The 14,301-nt window shown below is 37.2% G+C and overlaps 3 protein-coding genes across 3 annotated transcripts; 1 reads left to right on the plus strand and 2 right to left on the minus strand.

Annotated features, from left to right (window-relative positions):
- Positions 1-130: 130 nt before the first annotated feature.
- LOC113499357 lies at positions 131-9,455 on the plus strand. Its single transcript, XM_026879805.1, has 12 exons — positions 131-546; positions 1,235-2,730; positions 2,978-3,109; positions 3,436-3,644; positions 5,431-5,579; positions 6,111-6,196; positions 7,184-7,285; positions 7,534-7,592; positions 7,785-7,878; positions 8,262-8,464; positions 8,869-9,010; positions 9,364-9,455. The coding sequence occupies exons 1-11, from the start codon at positions 420-422 to the stop codon at positions 8,990-8,992; spliced, it is 2,781 nt and encodes a 926-aa protein (XP_026735606.1). The 5' UTR covers positions 131-419; the 3' UTR covers positions 8,993-9,010; positions 9,364-9,455.
- On the minus strand, positions 9,053-11,010 carry LOC113499352. Its single transcript, XM_026879799.1, has 4 exons — positions 10,394-11,010; positions 10,146-10,294; positions 9,782-9,893; positions 9,053-9,451 (listed from the first exon to the last, which is right to left on the minus strand). The coding sequence occupies exons 1-4, from the start codon at positions 10,663-10,665 to the stop codon at positions 9,301-9,303; spliced, it is 684 nt and encodes a 227-aa protein (XP_026735600.1). The 5' UTR covers positions 10,666-11,010; the 3' UTR covers positions 9,053-9,300.
- A 91-nt stretch (positions 11,011-11,101) lies between these two features.
- On the minus strand, positions 11,102-14,188 carry LOC113499350 (F-box/WD repeat-containing protein 4). The gene is made up of 8 exons (XM_026879798.1): positions 13,499-14,188; positions 13,349-13,424; positions 13,029-13,264; positions 12,685-12,926; positions 12,208-12,328; positions 11,722-11,863; positions 11,408-11,545; positions 11,102-11,280 (listed from the first exon to the last, which is right to left on the minus strand). Exons 1-8 carry the CDS (start codon positions 13,693-13,695, stop codon positions 11,122-11,124), a joined length of 1,311 nt encoding a protein of 436 aa, XP_026735599.1. The 5' UTR covers positions 13,696-14,188; the 3' UTR covers positions 11,102-11,121.
- Between the last annotated feature and the right edge of the window lie 113 nt (positions 14,189-14,301).

Genomic DNA, 14,301 nt, shown 5'->3' on the forward strand with positions numbered 1-14,301 from the left:
TTCAGAATTTCTAATTTTTTCCACTGCGATCGATACAGATCGCACAGTGGACGGTTGAAATGTTGCCAGTCGACTAAAAGTGTTGTACGATAAATTAAGAAAATATTAGAGTGAAACTTGTACTTGTCACTCACTCGCATTAAAAAAATAATCGTACATATTGATAGGTATACAGACAATTCAAGACAAGTTTTATTTCTGTTTTTATATTAGATTTTACTCATAGCATTCATGTAGTCGTGACGATTATATTATTGTGTTCATATTATTAAATTATAAAACATAAATATGGTTAAAATTAAGTGAATAGGACTTCCTTCACGTCGGATGTTGAGTGTTGACAATAGCAAGAGTTACGAATATACATAAATGTACGTTCAATCATAAGAACATGATGGAACCACATCATTACTAATAAAATGACTGAAAAGGGCTACGAGGGCGAGCAATCATCGTCCTCCTGGGATATTGCTGGTCCATCATCTCTGGCAGCCATCCTGGATACTGTGTTTACATCTACATCATCTGACAATCAACAGAGGAATGGTAATTATATATGGCTGTTATAATCCTGAGTAATGTATCAAGTGGTGGTCAAATCACATATTTGAAGACTGCAAATGTAATTGCACAATTGAGTTTATAATGCTTGTATCTAATATATATTATATACATATTATTGAGTACATATAGTATAGTGAATATGGATCTTTATGTGATCATGCTGTTTGCACTAAAAATGTATTATTAAGTATGTACCTATATTTAATAATTTTTAAGTGATGAAAGTACATTATTAAGCCATGATCAGTTTTTAGATTTATGTATTGTTCAATAACAGATAGTTGGGTAGTTCTATATTAAATATTGTTTTACTACTTGTGAACTAAGCTAGTAAAATTATTTGAAAAGGTGTACAATCTTGGTATGTCCATTTGTATAAAAAAAATAGTAAAGATCAAATATACCATGAATGGGTCGTGCTGGAGAACAAACGGAGTGGCTTATGTACAGCAGTGGACAGCTATAGGCTGAGATGATGATGATAAGAGATCAAATATACCTACTACTAAATAATACTAAATTTATTCACTTAATCAAAAAGATTTTTTACTTTTAAAATATAATTGTTATTGTTACAAATTTAGATAGAATTTTTGGCTACATAATTTTATTCTTATTTCATGCGCTCACACCGTACAGTTTCTAATATTTAAAATATCCAATATTACAGAAGAAATGGAGTGTGATGCCCTGTTTGCAGAGAGTGATGATGAAGTAGAAGTGATGCCAACACCTTCTGAACCAACTGAGAACCCTCAGGCAGGGAGTGACAACGTTACTGAACAAGCACCCAAACCTGTGTCATCCAACTATGTGAATTCAACCACTCCAAACCAACCTTATGAAGTGAATATATCATCGCTTTCACACCCAGCAGACTCCCATACCCCTGTTCCAGAAGAGTATCAACCTCTGCCAGATAGTTCCAGCTCCCTGGATTACTCTTTTGGTTCAAACCCCGATAGCACGGATGGAAGCGGCCAGCGAAGAATCCCAGTCAACATCCGCTACCAGCCCAAACCTCATGCACTCAACCAGCATGGTTACTACTATCCTAACTATGCACACTACCCTGGAATACAGCCTTCAAGAGAATATGCAGCCCCATATCACAACAATGTCATTGTTCTGAGTGACAATAGGAACTTCTTATCTCATCCCTTAGCTTATGCCATGTCCAATGGAAATCGTGTTTCTGATAATCGTGCAGAATATGAATATCTACATCCAAGACTTAATGTCTATAATCAAGGTACAACCACCACAGGAGAAACTGCTGCTCAGCCTAATGGCTTAGAGAGACCTAGTCGCAAGCTGAACATCTCTCCCCGCAGGCGACATTCAAAGGAAAATGAAGTACCAAATTGTATAGAAGTTAGTTCAGAGGAGGAAGACAATGTGTCCTCACCAAGAAAGAAACAATGTGACAATGGTGCTGGGAACCATGCTGCAAATAGTGGTACAGGAACTAGTGTGGGCAGTGGAAACTGCAGCCACTCTGGAGATATTCCAAGAGTTGAGATAAAAGGCGAGCCCGGTCAATCTAGGAACCCTGCTCCCAATGTACAAAATGTCAGCAATTTACTTCTGCAAACTGTTGACCAGAGAAGACAAAACACCCAGAATAACAACATGCAGCCTCAAAATCTCACTGGTGTGAAGGTGCAAGTAAAGCAAGAAAACTTAGACCATGCATCAAGCAATAATTGTAGATGCAAGGCAAATATGCCCAGTGACTTATCACAGTCTGGTCGCAATCACAGTGACGAGTGTCACCGGAGCAATCCCAACTACAATCAGCAAAATGCATCTCAACAGTTCCCGAACAATGCAACCAATTATAGTGGCGGAGCTTCAGGCTCTATGTTGCAAGTGAAGGAGGAGCCTGGCACACAGCATCCTGTCATCAAACAAGAGCCATCGAAGGAGGAAACTATGCCGTCAGTGAGTGCCATCAAAACAGAAGCTGTGGAACAGTGTCAAGTCAAAACAGAGCCTGGTACAACAAACACCAGCGAAAACATAGACGTGAAGACTGAAGTTGACGATACGAGGAGATGTTGCGAGATCGACGGCGGCGGAGACCGGCGGCCCAAGGAGACGTCGCCGCAACCGGGCACTAGCTCGGGCAGACCGATGGCTGAGAACAGACCAACTAACAATCAGGTAAATCGAAATCAATCGGAAATCATACGAAATCGTAGTGTAGCTGTGATGTCCAAATGTCGTTATAAAATTATAACAATTGTCTTGGGTCTTGTCGGATATCACAAAATACTAATCTCTTGACTAAAGATTCCCGTGCAGCTACGGATAAATTTTCATGTTCAAGTATGTTTTTGTAGCAGCGATCACATTTGTCTCCGGAATCTTTATCAATGTTTCAGTTAAGAATGTTTATTTTTTTTATTAGGCGCAGGAAACGCAAACGAACGAGGGGTCGAATGCCGGCGGCGTGCTATCCGCTCCTGACCTACAACTAGATTGGGTGTCAGACTCTAGCTCAGATGACGGCGTCATGCTTGTGGGTGATGATAACAACGCCGTAAGTATTATTAGTATAGATTTGATTAAAAATTCGATGTTGTGTGTATTGAAAGGAAATAGTTTATGGCATATTGTAAAACAGACGTGTTTAATCGTTACAAATCGCGTCATTTTGCTTTTGAGACAGAACTTATTTTTTTCTTAAAAGAGCTGTCGTGAGGTGTTTCACAAACATTCAAGTCACATACACCAAGACATCCAGACTCTGGGTCCCTCTATCGCAACAAGCATTAGTTTATCATACAAACGCTTGTTCTATGCGGGAATCGTTACTTTACCACTGGTCCAACCGATTACAATTATAGTTTTTATGTAATATTCCAGCAACAAGAAGTGATCGACCTGACGGGCTCCCCGGGGCGCGGCTTCCAGCCGGGCGCGACGCAGACGGGCGAGGCGGCGGAGCTGGCGGGCGCGGGCTGGGCGGGCGGCGCGCGCCTGCTGCCCGGCATCCCGCGCCGCGGCGTCTACCCGCCGCATCTGGCGCACAACGTGTCCGAGATACCGCCGCATGCACATCTCGTACGCACCAGGTAATACTATATTTATTTCTTTTCCTTCTAAGGGACGGACTAGCGGGATCACTTCATGTGAACAGATCCGGTCCTTTTTAAAGGCGTGCACGGGCACACAGGTCCAACATGTAGAGCCCTTGTTGAGAACTTTAATCGAAATGGGGTATATACCAGGGGCCATCCACCCCTGCTCTATTAAAGAGCAAATATGGAGAGGGGAGCTACAAAACTATAGTAATTTGTGGAGGTTAAGCTAATTTGGGCTATTGGTATTATTATGTTAGTTGTTATAGTTAATTTTTGAGACTATGGAAAACTGGCATCTGCGACTATATAAATTACGAGCTGTTGGCCGCGACTTCGTCCGCGTGGTTAGATGATATAAGTTAGGATTTTTTGAACAGAAGCCCTCAAAGATTAATATTTTTTCCCGTTTTTGCCACATTTTCCATTGTATCTTCGCTCCTAATCGTTGAAACGTGATGTTATATAGCCTAAAACCTTCCTTGACGAATGGTCTATTGAACACAAGAATATTTTATCAATTTGAACCAGTACTTCCTGAGATAAGCGCGTACAAACAAACAAACTCTTCAGCTTTATTATATTAGTATAGATTTTTATCAGAGCAGTTATTTCCCGAAACGATAGACGTCTTGTAAACATTAACAGTAATAAAAATAATAATTACTTCTACTGCTAAAATGACACGAAGAAATTACCCATAAAAATATACTACTAAAATAATGACAAAAGCACTATGCAGTACAAGTAAAAAAAAATAAAAAATCTGCAACATGTTACCCGTTAAACAGTCATTCGAACCTCTTACAAAATTTACTATTTGAGGCAAAGAACCGATAAGTCTTTTATATTGCCTTTTATATAAAAAAATGTGTATTTTTTATTTTTATATATTTTTTTTTTGTATTTTATATAAAAAAGGTTTTGTAAAAATAACGATTCACAGAAACAAACGAAAAGAAACAATTACCCATTATCAAGTAACATTATTTTGTCATTCTATACATAAATAAATTGATGTAGATTTTGCAACTAACATTTCAGTTAGAAATATCAAATTGTCTGTTTCAATACCTGTTCTATAATATAAATCGAAACACATTATTTCCGCACGTGCGTAAAATATAAATATTGGGTGGCGCGGATAATTGATTTCTGTGATATCGATCATGGAACCCAACTGAAAATAGTGTATTGTAATATATCTGTTCAACTAAAGTTGAAACTAAAATTATTTTTAAAGTAATTCTCAACTTTTTTAATTAGTATGTGTTTTTTAACTGTCTTCTGTTGCCATAAATAAATGAAATCCAAAGATGAACACTCAAAAACGCCTATCTAAAGCGTCCAGATAAATTGATTGGCCCTTTGTGCGCTGGAAAAGGACTTTCGAACTAATCGTCCGCATTTTGACTGCATGAAGTGCATGTAGATCTTCTCGAAAGTGTTCGTGTGATACCCACACTGATGACACTCGTACCTCTAAAACGTTTCCTAGGAATTCATACATTGACTGCACGGATAGCCGACTGGTTGAGGTGTCACCAAGCTAAACCCACTGTGCGCGTCGTGTCGTGGGTTCGATCCCCGCGGAGGACAAGCATTTGTGTGTTCCACGAATGCTTGTCCAGAGTCTAGGTGTCATTGTGCATGTGATTTGTATGTTTGTGAAACATCCCGCGATGCACGGAATTAAATTCCTTACTGTGGGAGTCGGTTTTTTTTAAATAAATAATAATACATATTGTAAAGCCAGGCTAACTGATGATGTGGTGTGCAGGGTCCGCGTGGGCGCGTGCGGCGGCTGCCGGCGCTGCTGCTGCGGGCACGCGGGCTGCGCGTGCTGCGGCGCGCCGGCGCACGCGGCCGCGCACGCGCCGCCGCACGCGCACCCCTCGCACCACCACCACCACGCGCCGCCCGCGCACAGTACGTACACACACTACTAACTATTATATAATCAACAGTTAGAAAAGACATCGTAATTACTCCAAAACACTATACTAGTATTATAAGTGACTGAGTATAAGCATCTGTATTCGATATTTAAGACCTAAATTTTACCTCTACTTATTTCAAATAAATTCATTCATTCAAGTGCGAAAGTATCTCTGTCTGTCTATCTGTCTTGTTTTCACGCCAAAAGTACAAAACTGATTTTAATGATACTTGTTACACAGATAGTTGCGAGTGTGGGGAAGGAAATATGCTACTCTTTTGGGGTTAGTGAGGGGTAAAACTTTTTTTGGAATGGGCTACGGCTACGAAATTTAGCTTAAATATAGTTTACCTATAAATAATGAAAGAGGTGCACAGCGGTTTTTGGGTATTTCGATTTTAAAGGAAGGTAATGGGCAGGTTTGATTTTTGAAATTAGACACAAATATTGTTTATTTAAAACTGGGAGTCCACGCGGAATTTCGCTAAATACGATTTTTTTCTTCTTTGTTTATAAATCAGTGGGTGAACGTCGTCGTGACGGCATGTCGGTCGCTCCGCCATATCTCGTCCACGAACGGCTCTGGCAGCGGCAGCACCATATGATGGTAAGGTCAAAGCGATTTCTTTCTTTAAAGTTACCTTCTATCTGTTTCAATTGTTTCAGCAAATCAATTTAGCGTATAGGCTGGATTTTTGAAAACTTTTTTCATCAAGTTTTTGGCGAAACCTGCTGCTACCACCTTCTACTATCTAACCTTTTTTATTGTTCATAAAAAAATATATATCTAAGGAAGAAATATAGAGACATCGCGGCATCGCATTGAAAATATTGTTCAATAGATGATCATTTTGTTTGCAATTTTTTTATGATGCATTGAAAAGCAATAAATTATTTAAATATTGAAGGAAAGCAGCTTTTGTCTTCTTCATCTGCGAAATTTAAAATTAGCAAAATAAAACTACACAAGGTTTAAAAATCAGATATAAAAAAAATAGCTTTTTAGACTTAAAAAATCGCCTATATTTCTGGAATGCAGAATTTAATTTCATAGTATTGTATAAAAGATCCTACTACTATACTTATAATTAAGAAAAATATATAATTGCATGCATTCCGGATCACTGGTCACGATCGTGTATTTATACTGAGTGTACGTATGAAGTACTTATATTAACGCATCCTGTACATAGTTCTACATGTTTTAGTGTTTTTGTTGAATACGGTCTACTAAACCCCTGTTAAATAGTTTGGCATAATGAGTGAACTTTTTTTTTCAACATTGTCCTTAAGCATTCTTACTTGCCACCCAAAAAGGTATTGCTGGCAGCTGGCAAGAAAAGTCCATCTGGCATCGCAACTTTCTACATGTTGGATAGAAAATGATGTGATTAATTCAATTCAAGCATTTAAAGAATTTATTGAGAATTTGAAATCTAATTATATCTATCACAACAGATAAAACAACATACATCTTGGATATTGATCTTTTCCGTCACATACCTGACTTAATCTGTACAACTATTTCGTATATTAATGTGTCTTGTACAGTAAAGATAGTGGTTCATATAGAAGTGTGTTGTATTTTGCGCAGGAGTTGCAGCGTCGCAGTATGATGGGCGACATGGGCGGCGGCTTCGGGCCCGGCTTCGCGCAGTTCCCGCCTGTTCCGCTACCGCCTACGACAGTGCTCGGTGTACTTACCTCTCACTTATATTCCTAATGTTTTTATTGAGGAAAGGAGTTCCGCAGTGCGGAATTGGATCTTTTTGCTGTGAGCTCTTTGCACATGCACACAAATACCCAGACTTATCAACCATTTACAAAGGTTTAAAAGATCAGTCAGATCAGTGCAAAGATCATAATGTTTTCACAAAGAATTATAATTTTGATATATTGTGCAACTATGATATTCAAGAATTGTTTTTGTTTTGTGAATTTCAGTTCCCTGATGAACTGCAGCAACGTGATCTCGGTGCAGGACCACCACCGCCTATGATGCTGTAAGTATCACGATAAATTACAGAAAGTCTTGCGTTAACATTCACATTGAAATTCATGCCGAATTTTATGTTAAAATATTTCCAATTTTGAGACACGTGAATCAGGTTTAAGAGTAACTTACGAATGTTTATGCTAAGTAGATGTTAGCCAGTTACCACTACCCAGGTCTATAATAACTCCATCTGTTCCAGCGACCGGCAACACATCCACCACCACATGCATCACTACATGCAGATGCACCCGTCGCCGCCGCACCTACACATATCTATCCAGCCGTCCTACATGGTAAGCAAATCATATACTTTTGATTTGGGTAATGTATATGGTTTAAGTACGAGAAAACAATGATGATAGTGTAAAGAAGGAGATTAGGTTTTTACTCATTAACACTTTAGACTCTTAAGACTTCATATCGTGGACGCAGCTAAGTTGTGATGTGTCCTCAAGTTGCCATGACGGAACAAGTTACTTCGTCTCAATATATGACCGAAAACTTTATGCGTGCTAGTGTGATGATGCCGTTACTGCGAAAGCTAAGACTCAAATTCAATATGTCACGTTTGGGGTTTTCAATGCCGACATCTCTCTTGAATCTGAAACCCCTGAAAGGAATCCTTTGATATCATAACTGTAGACAGAGCAGTTATCAGCATAGAGTGTGTCCCCAGGGGACGGGTGCTCTAGCGGCGGCCATGGTGCAGGTGGCGGAGGCGGCGGAGGCGGCGGAGCGGCGCGCGTGGCGCGGGCGCGGCGCGTCGGGCGCCGTCATCGAGCGCAACACCTACCGCCACGCCTACCGCCCCGCGCCGCACCATGTCGACGAGAAGTGCACCATCTGCCTCTCCATCTTCGAGGTCGACTCCGACTGCAGGTACGGAACGTGCTACACTAATAGTTACCAATGGGCCTCTCGAATTATAAAATAAATTATGGAGACCTACTGCCTCCCCTCGAAATAAGCTAGACGGTATACTTCACAGCAGCGTCACTTTCCACAATTACTAAAATGTAACTTTAGGAACTAGTGGGCTCCCAGGTCGGAGTATAAAATAGTAGCCGACATGATTTTAATTGACGCTATGATTACGAATTGTGATAATTACTTGCGAGTTTCTTGCAACATTAGTAAGACTCTGTTTATGTTATGGAATTTGATTCTTTTATAAGTAAAAGGATCACGATGCAATAATATTATATATAAATATTTTTAATTGCCTAGAACTTTCTGAATTTATCGCGTCCAAACATTTTTGAAAATAAATTGCGACTTTTCAGGCGGTTGCCATGCATGCACCTTTTCCACATGGAATGTGTCGATCAGTGGCTTAGCACCAACAAGCACTGCCCCATCTGTCGCGTGGACATCGAGACACATCTCAACAAGGACGCTACGTTCTAAACATGCAGGTCCAGACAGGTCTGTTCGCAAATTATCCTAAGAAAATAAAACCAGGACAAGCAATTTTAAAACTTCTTATTGTCTAGTATCACTAAGTTTATTATTTACAGGGAATTTTGCAAGTAGATCTGCTATATTAATTGACTACTATAATTAAATTGCTCTTGATTTTGCTTCGCAAATCTTGACTTAGTTGCATAATATTCAAATTATAAAACTTTGTAAGCTCATCCCCAGTTACTTCTCCCAGCGAACTTGGCTGGCGTGTTGCATCATAAGCCAGTATTTACAAGTATTGCTGTTCATAGTCAGTTTTTATTAGACTTGAGTTTAGATTTGTCTTTGGCCTCATGTTTGAGTTTATCCTCCAGTTGGGGGGAGCTGATGATGGCCTGCTGCTGCAGCTCCAGGCTCTCCTGCTGCAGCTCGTGTGTCAGCTGCTTCTGCGCGTTGCAAGTCCTGCAACACACACACTACTGCCACTATATGTATATACACACAATATCAATTAAGGATAAAGTATTTTGTTTATAAAATTTTGTTACATTATCATTATTACAATGTTAGAGGTCAAAAGAAGTGACTATTGTTGTTTTACATATTAATGTGCATATGAAATATCAAATATGTATTAAATTTATTTAAAAATAAAAACAATTTGTTAATTTTGAGCACTCCTACATAAAATATAAAAAAAGATAAAAAAAATGAAAACTTTGTAAAATACTTGTCATAAAACATAACATGCTTTAATAAACTCATTTTTTTTGTATTTCTTTATTTATTTACCTGCATGCATGGTCTATTCTTTCGCAGATGGCATCTGATGCAGCAATATTGCCAGACAGATAAGATATTTCTGCTGCAACTGTTGCTAACTTCTCTGCATAATCCATATAACCTATCCAAAAATAACTTAGTTACATAAATCATATTTATTTTGTTATTAACTTTGTTATTACTTCTGTTTAAAACACAGAAAATCATTTTAAGTGAATTAATTTTGCATGATCTTTATTCATACCTTGATAATTGCTAATGACACTCAGTATTGTTGTCTCTGATGTAAGAAACTATGCACATATCTGTACTATAATATCAGCCATAATTATTTTTGTCATTATTAATATACTGGCAAATAGCCAATACTTACTAAATAATGTATGAAGGTTGTGTTTTAAATCACAAAGAGATCCCCTGACAGCAACCAGCTGGTCCCAGTGGTGAGGGGGTGTCCCAGCTTCACCCCATTCCAGGGCCTGCTTCACGAGACAGATTTCCCGAGTAAGGGCTTCTCGTAACCTTCGTACAAAGCATAAGAAATTAATCAACTAGTTTTAAATTGTAATTAATTAGATAAGCAATTTACGTGTTTATGTAAGTTAAGAACAGTTTGTGTACCTCTCACTTGTGTCTTGTATAGCGACTAATGTGACGGTTAGGAGTTGAGTGGCGGCATTCACGTTGATAGTCGTCGCTTGCCGGATCAAAAAGTCATGTTCCAGACTTCCTTCATCCCACATCACATCAAACTCTTTTAGTTTTTCTTCGCAACACGCAGTTGTTAACAGTCCCATAGTTGCAGGAGCATAGTTTCGAATTCTCGTAACGATTGTTCTACGGTGCGATTTGTAAGCAGTTCTGATGAAATTTACTAACCTAGTTCTGAACATTGTGCCTGTGGGATGAGAAAGGTAAACAAGAATGTCCGGCAAAAATTACAATTGTTTTACTTCATTGTTCGTTTTTTAGGAGAGAAAAATAGATGACTACCGAATGATTATAGGTTAAGATTTGTATTTATTTGGTTTTGGATCAATCTGTCATTGTCACAACTACACATGTCAATGTCGAAATTTCGGTAATATTCGTTTAGGAATCAAACTTTACATTGTTATTCTAGCCTTTACAGCTTGTTTAGGTCGTTTTCATCATCATATTTTACAATGAGCCTGCTGTGACACAGCAGTAAACATTTTGCGAGTAGGTATTCGAAAGTAATATTTATATGCGAACACACAGGACAATTTTTGGGCAATGCTGTACACATAACACAAAATTATATACTACTGATACCCTTACACCCGGTTTAATTAAAAAATGACACACTTAACGATAAAATAAATAATTTATTGATAAAAAATATGAGAATAATCTCTTTGCGGTTCTGTAGAAGGGTCGACATTGAAGTTCGATACCCCGACACCCCGATCTACTGCTGTAATCAACTTTGTCGAATCAAAATCTAGACTGTAGACGGGAGATGTGTTCCTTTGCGTAAAATACATCTGAAATAAAATTATATTATAACTAAACATTCCTTATTATACGATACACAACACATGTACTTGCATAAGATAAAAAAACATCCAAGTTAATGTGAACCCTATTCACAGATAAAAATGATAAATTCACCTGCACATGATTATTATCATTGCGTGAGTCAAACAACACGCAGCGCGAATACTCAGCTGAGCCGACCACGATTCCATGTTCACCATCAGACTTCACGCAGTATAAAGTAGATTGAAAAGGATCTCTCATATTATAAATCTGAAATTATTATTATTATTCAAAAGAAGAATCTATTTTATAATTTTAAAAAAATATGTATTTACATATGTAGTAAAGTAACAGAATACTTTTAACTAAATTAAGTTATCAGTTGAAATCTTGTCAAAAATGTAATAAAGTATGGTAAAAGAAAGGATAAAGTTGTTTCACTGTACCACATTATGAGATCTGACGTCTATCATTTGTAGGAACCCTGAATGAGTAACATAAACAATACTGTTCTCATCATGCCACTGTATATCGCGTATAGCTTGTTTAGGATTCTTAGTATCCTCAGCAGTCATTAGGAATTGTGTGCTGAAAAAAACTATTCATTAGTAACTTTAATAATTTCCAACATCGAATATTTGCGAAGTTAGCATGTAGGAGAACTAACAATTTTGTAACTAACTTATTACACTCTTGGCAGAAAACACTGTTATTTTTTTGGTGCCAATTCCAGTTCATGTAAATAATAATCTAGAAAACAAGTGACCATTCAATGGTTAAAAAAGGAGGCTTAAAATTCAATAGTTTCATTAATAGTCAAACAAAATGATGACTTTATTATACTTCCATACAATTCTTGAGCATTTGAATTGAATATTTTATTATTTTTGAATATTGCACAGACTGTATTGCCATATTTAAAAATCACCTACTTATTCACATCAAGTAAGAGAGGCTTACTGTTTCCATTGAGACCTATTGCTAGTTTGTCTTGTGCCTTATTAAGGGCTATACATTTTGCACCTACATGTCCATGGTAAATGTTGACTACATCTGAAAGACAGAAAAAATGTTTTTAATTGCTAAGTGTTGCAATCCAGAACATCCACTTGTTTATGAATAAATTTGCCTGAAATTATTCAATATTATATGTTTTGAAAGATTTTTTACTAAGAAATTAAAAGATATATTATTATCTTTTTTGGAATAGAAAAGTTTTTTTTTCAGTGTATTAAGGCTAGGACCCTGACGCCGCGTGAACTTATAATCACGCGAAAGTAAAATCACAATGTTGTGAGGCAGATTCAATTGATAGTAGGCCTCATCAGCAACATAAATTATGCATCTTCCAAATATTTATACCTGAAAGGCATAATTTTAAAACTGCTGTGAATAAAATGATAACTTACTTTTGCTATCCTGATCATCAGGTACAGTTACTATATCACTGTCTTCATCTGGTCTCCAACTACATAAACATAGTTCAGAGGCATCACTGGAAGCAGAGACAATAACCAGTTGGCCCCTATTGTCTATGACATCCACAGCTGATACTTCCGATTCACCATTTTCATGACAATCACGGATGTGGCACTCTATTCTAGGCCGGCTTTGTATGTTATTTATTCTGTATATAGTTACACAACCATCCCTGGAAAATGTTTGAAATTTTTTAATAAGTTACAATAAGTGACTCAATAGTCATAATTACACAATATATTTTATATAATGTAATAATATAAAATACACAAACCTGTTTCCACATACTATAAAATCATGTTTTACAACAAATCTCGAAATGTCATTTGTTCTTATATCATGCCTATTAATTTTAGGCACATCTAATTTCCATGCAGGTTTTCTACCAAATGGCAAACCTTTTTTGTTTGTAGGATAACAATGCAGTTGAGATCCTACTGATACAAGTAGAGCTTCTGAATTGTGAAAGTCAATCCATGGCATGTAATTTGAATAGTGATGGAGAACCACCTAAAAGATTATAGAAATTTATTATTATTTCGGTACCTTTGAGATTAGACCCTATTCAGTCTAAAAAATGGTTGTGTACCTTACCTTTGCCTTATAATACCCATTACACCAATTATGAGACGCTCTGCAGCGTTTGTACCACGATAAGTTATTATGATGTCTGAAATTTAAGGTAAGGTTTAGGTAAAGGTTAACAGTGACAGGAAAATGGATTGTTTAGGTGTAATGTAATACCTGCTATCTGTTCTATCTTTCAACATTAACCAATTTAAATGGAGTGATCGCCAGATCGTATTGTTATTTAGAACTAAATTATTTAAGGTTTTACAAGTCTGCATTAAGCGTCCAAGATCATCTAATTGTAGTTTCTTAAATATGAATATAAGAATATCAACAGGCAATGTTAACAAATTATTTGAAACAGACGTCATTTTTATATTGCACTAATCTGATAAATTCACAATACTTTATTTACATAGTGGTTTAGATTATAAGACTGACGGGTGCAAGCCAAACCCATCTTGCTTGAATTTGACCAGAATGTCAAAAATAAAAACATTGAAATTTGACATTACTACTGTCAGCGAACAGCTGAGTGATACACAGATGCGAAAGATTTCGTTATGAAACTAGACCGCTGCACATTGCACTATCTATAGCATGTAGTTACAAAGTTACTGACAGATTTCATATTAAGCCCTTGTTAAATTACTTCTCGGTGTAGACGTTTTTTAAGCGACGTGTTACTTTCAAGTCTTTATTCTCGTCAAGTCAAACCTATTGTGAGTCAAACAAACTCTGCCAACAGTTTTTTCTGACTGTATTAGATTATAGTATTCTTGTGAAAAAACTTAGTTCATAATAATATTTTCTTATTGAACCAGAAAATTTACTGACGAGTATACAGTATTTTTTCTACTAATCTGACTTTTCAGAAACAACAGGCAACAATTCCTAAATCTAAATTCTTCGTGACAGCGTTCATCCCGTAATGGCAACAGGATAGCGCGATATGAAAGATACAAGAGAGAAAGAGA

This window comes from Trichoplusia ni, chromosome 12, assembly GCF_003590095.1.
Source record: "Trichoplusia ni isolate ovarian cell line Hi5 chromosome 12, tn1, whole genome shotgun sequence".
In the NCBI taxonomy this organism is placed as follows: Eukaryota; Metazoa; Arthropoda; class Insecta; order Lepidoptera; family Noctuidae; genus Trichoplusia; species Trichoplusia ni.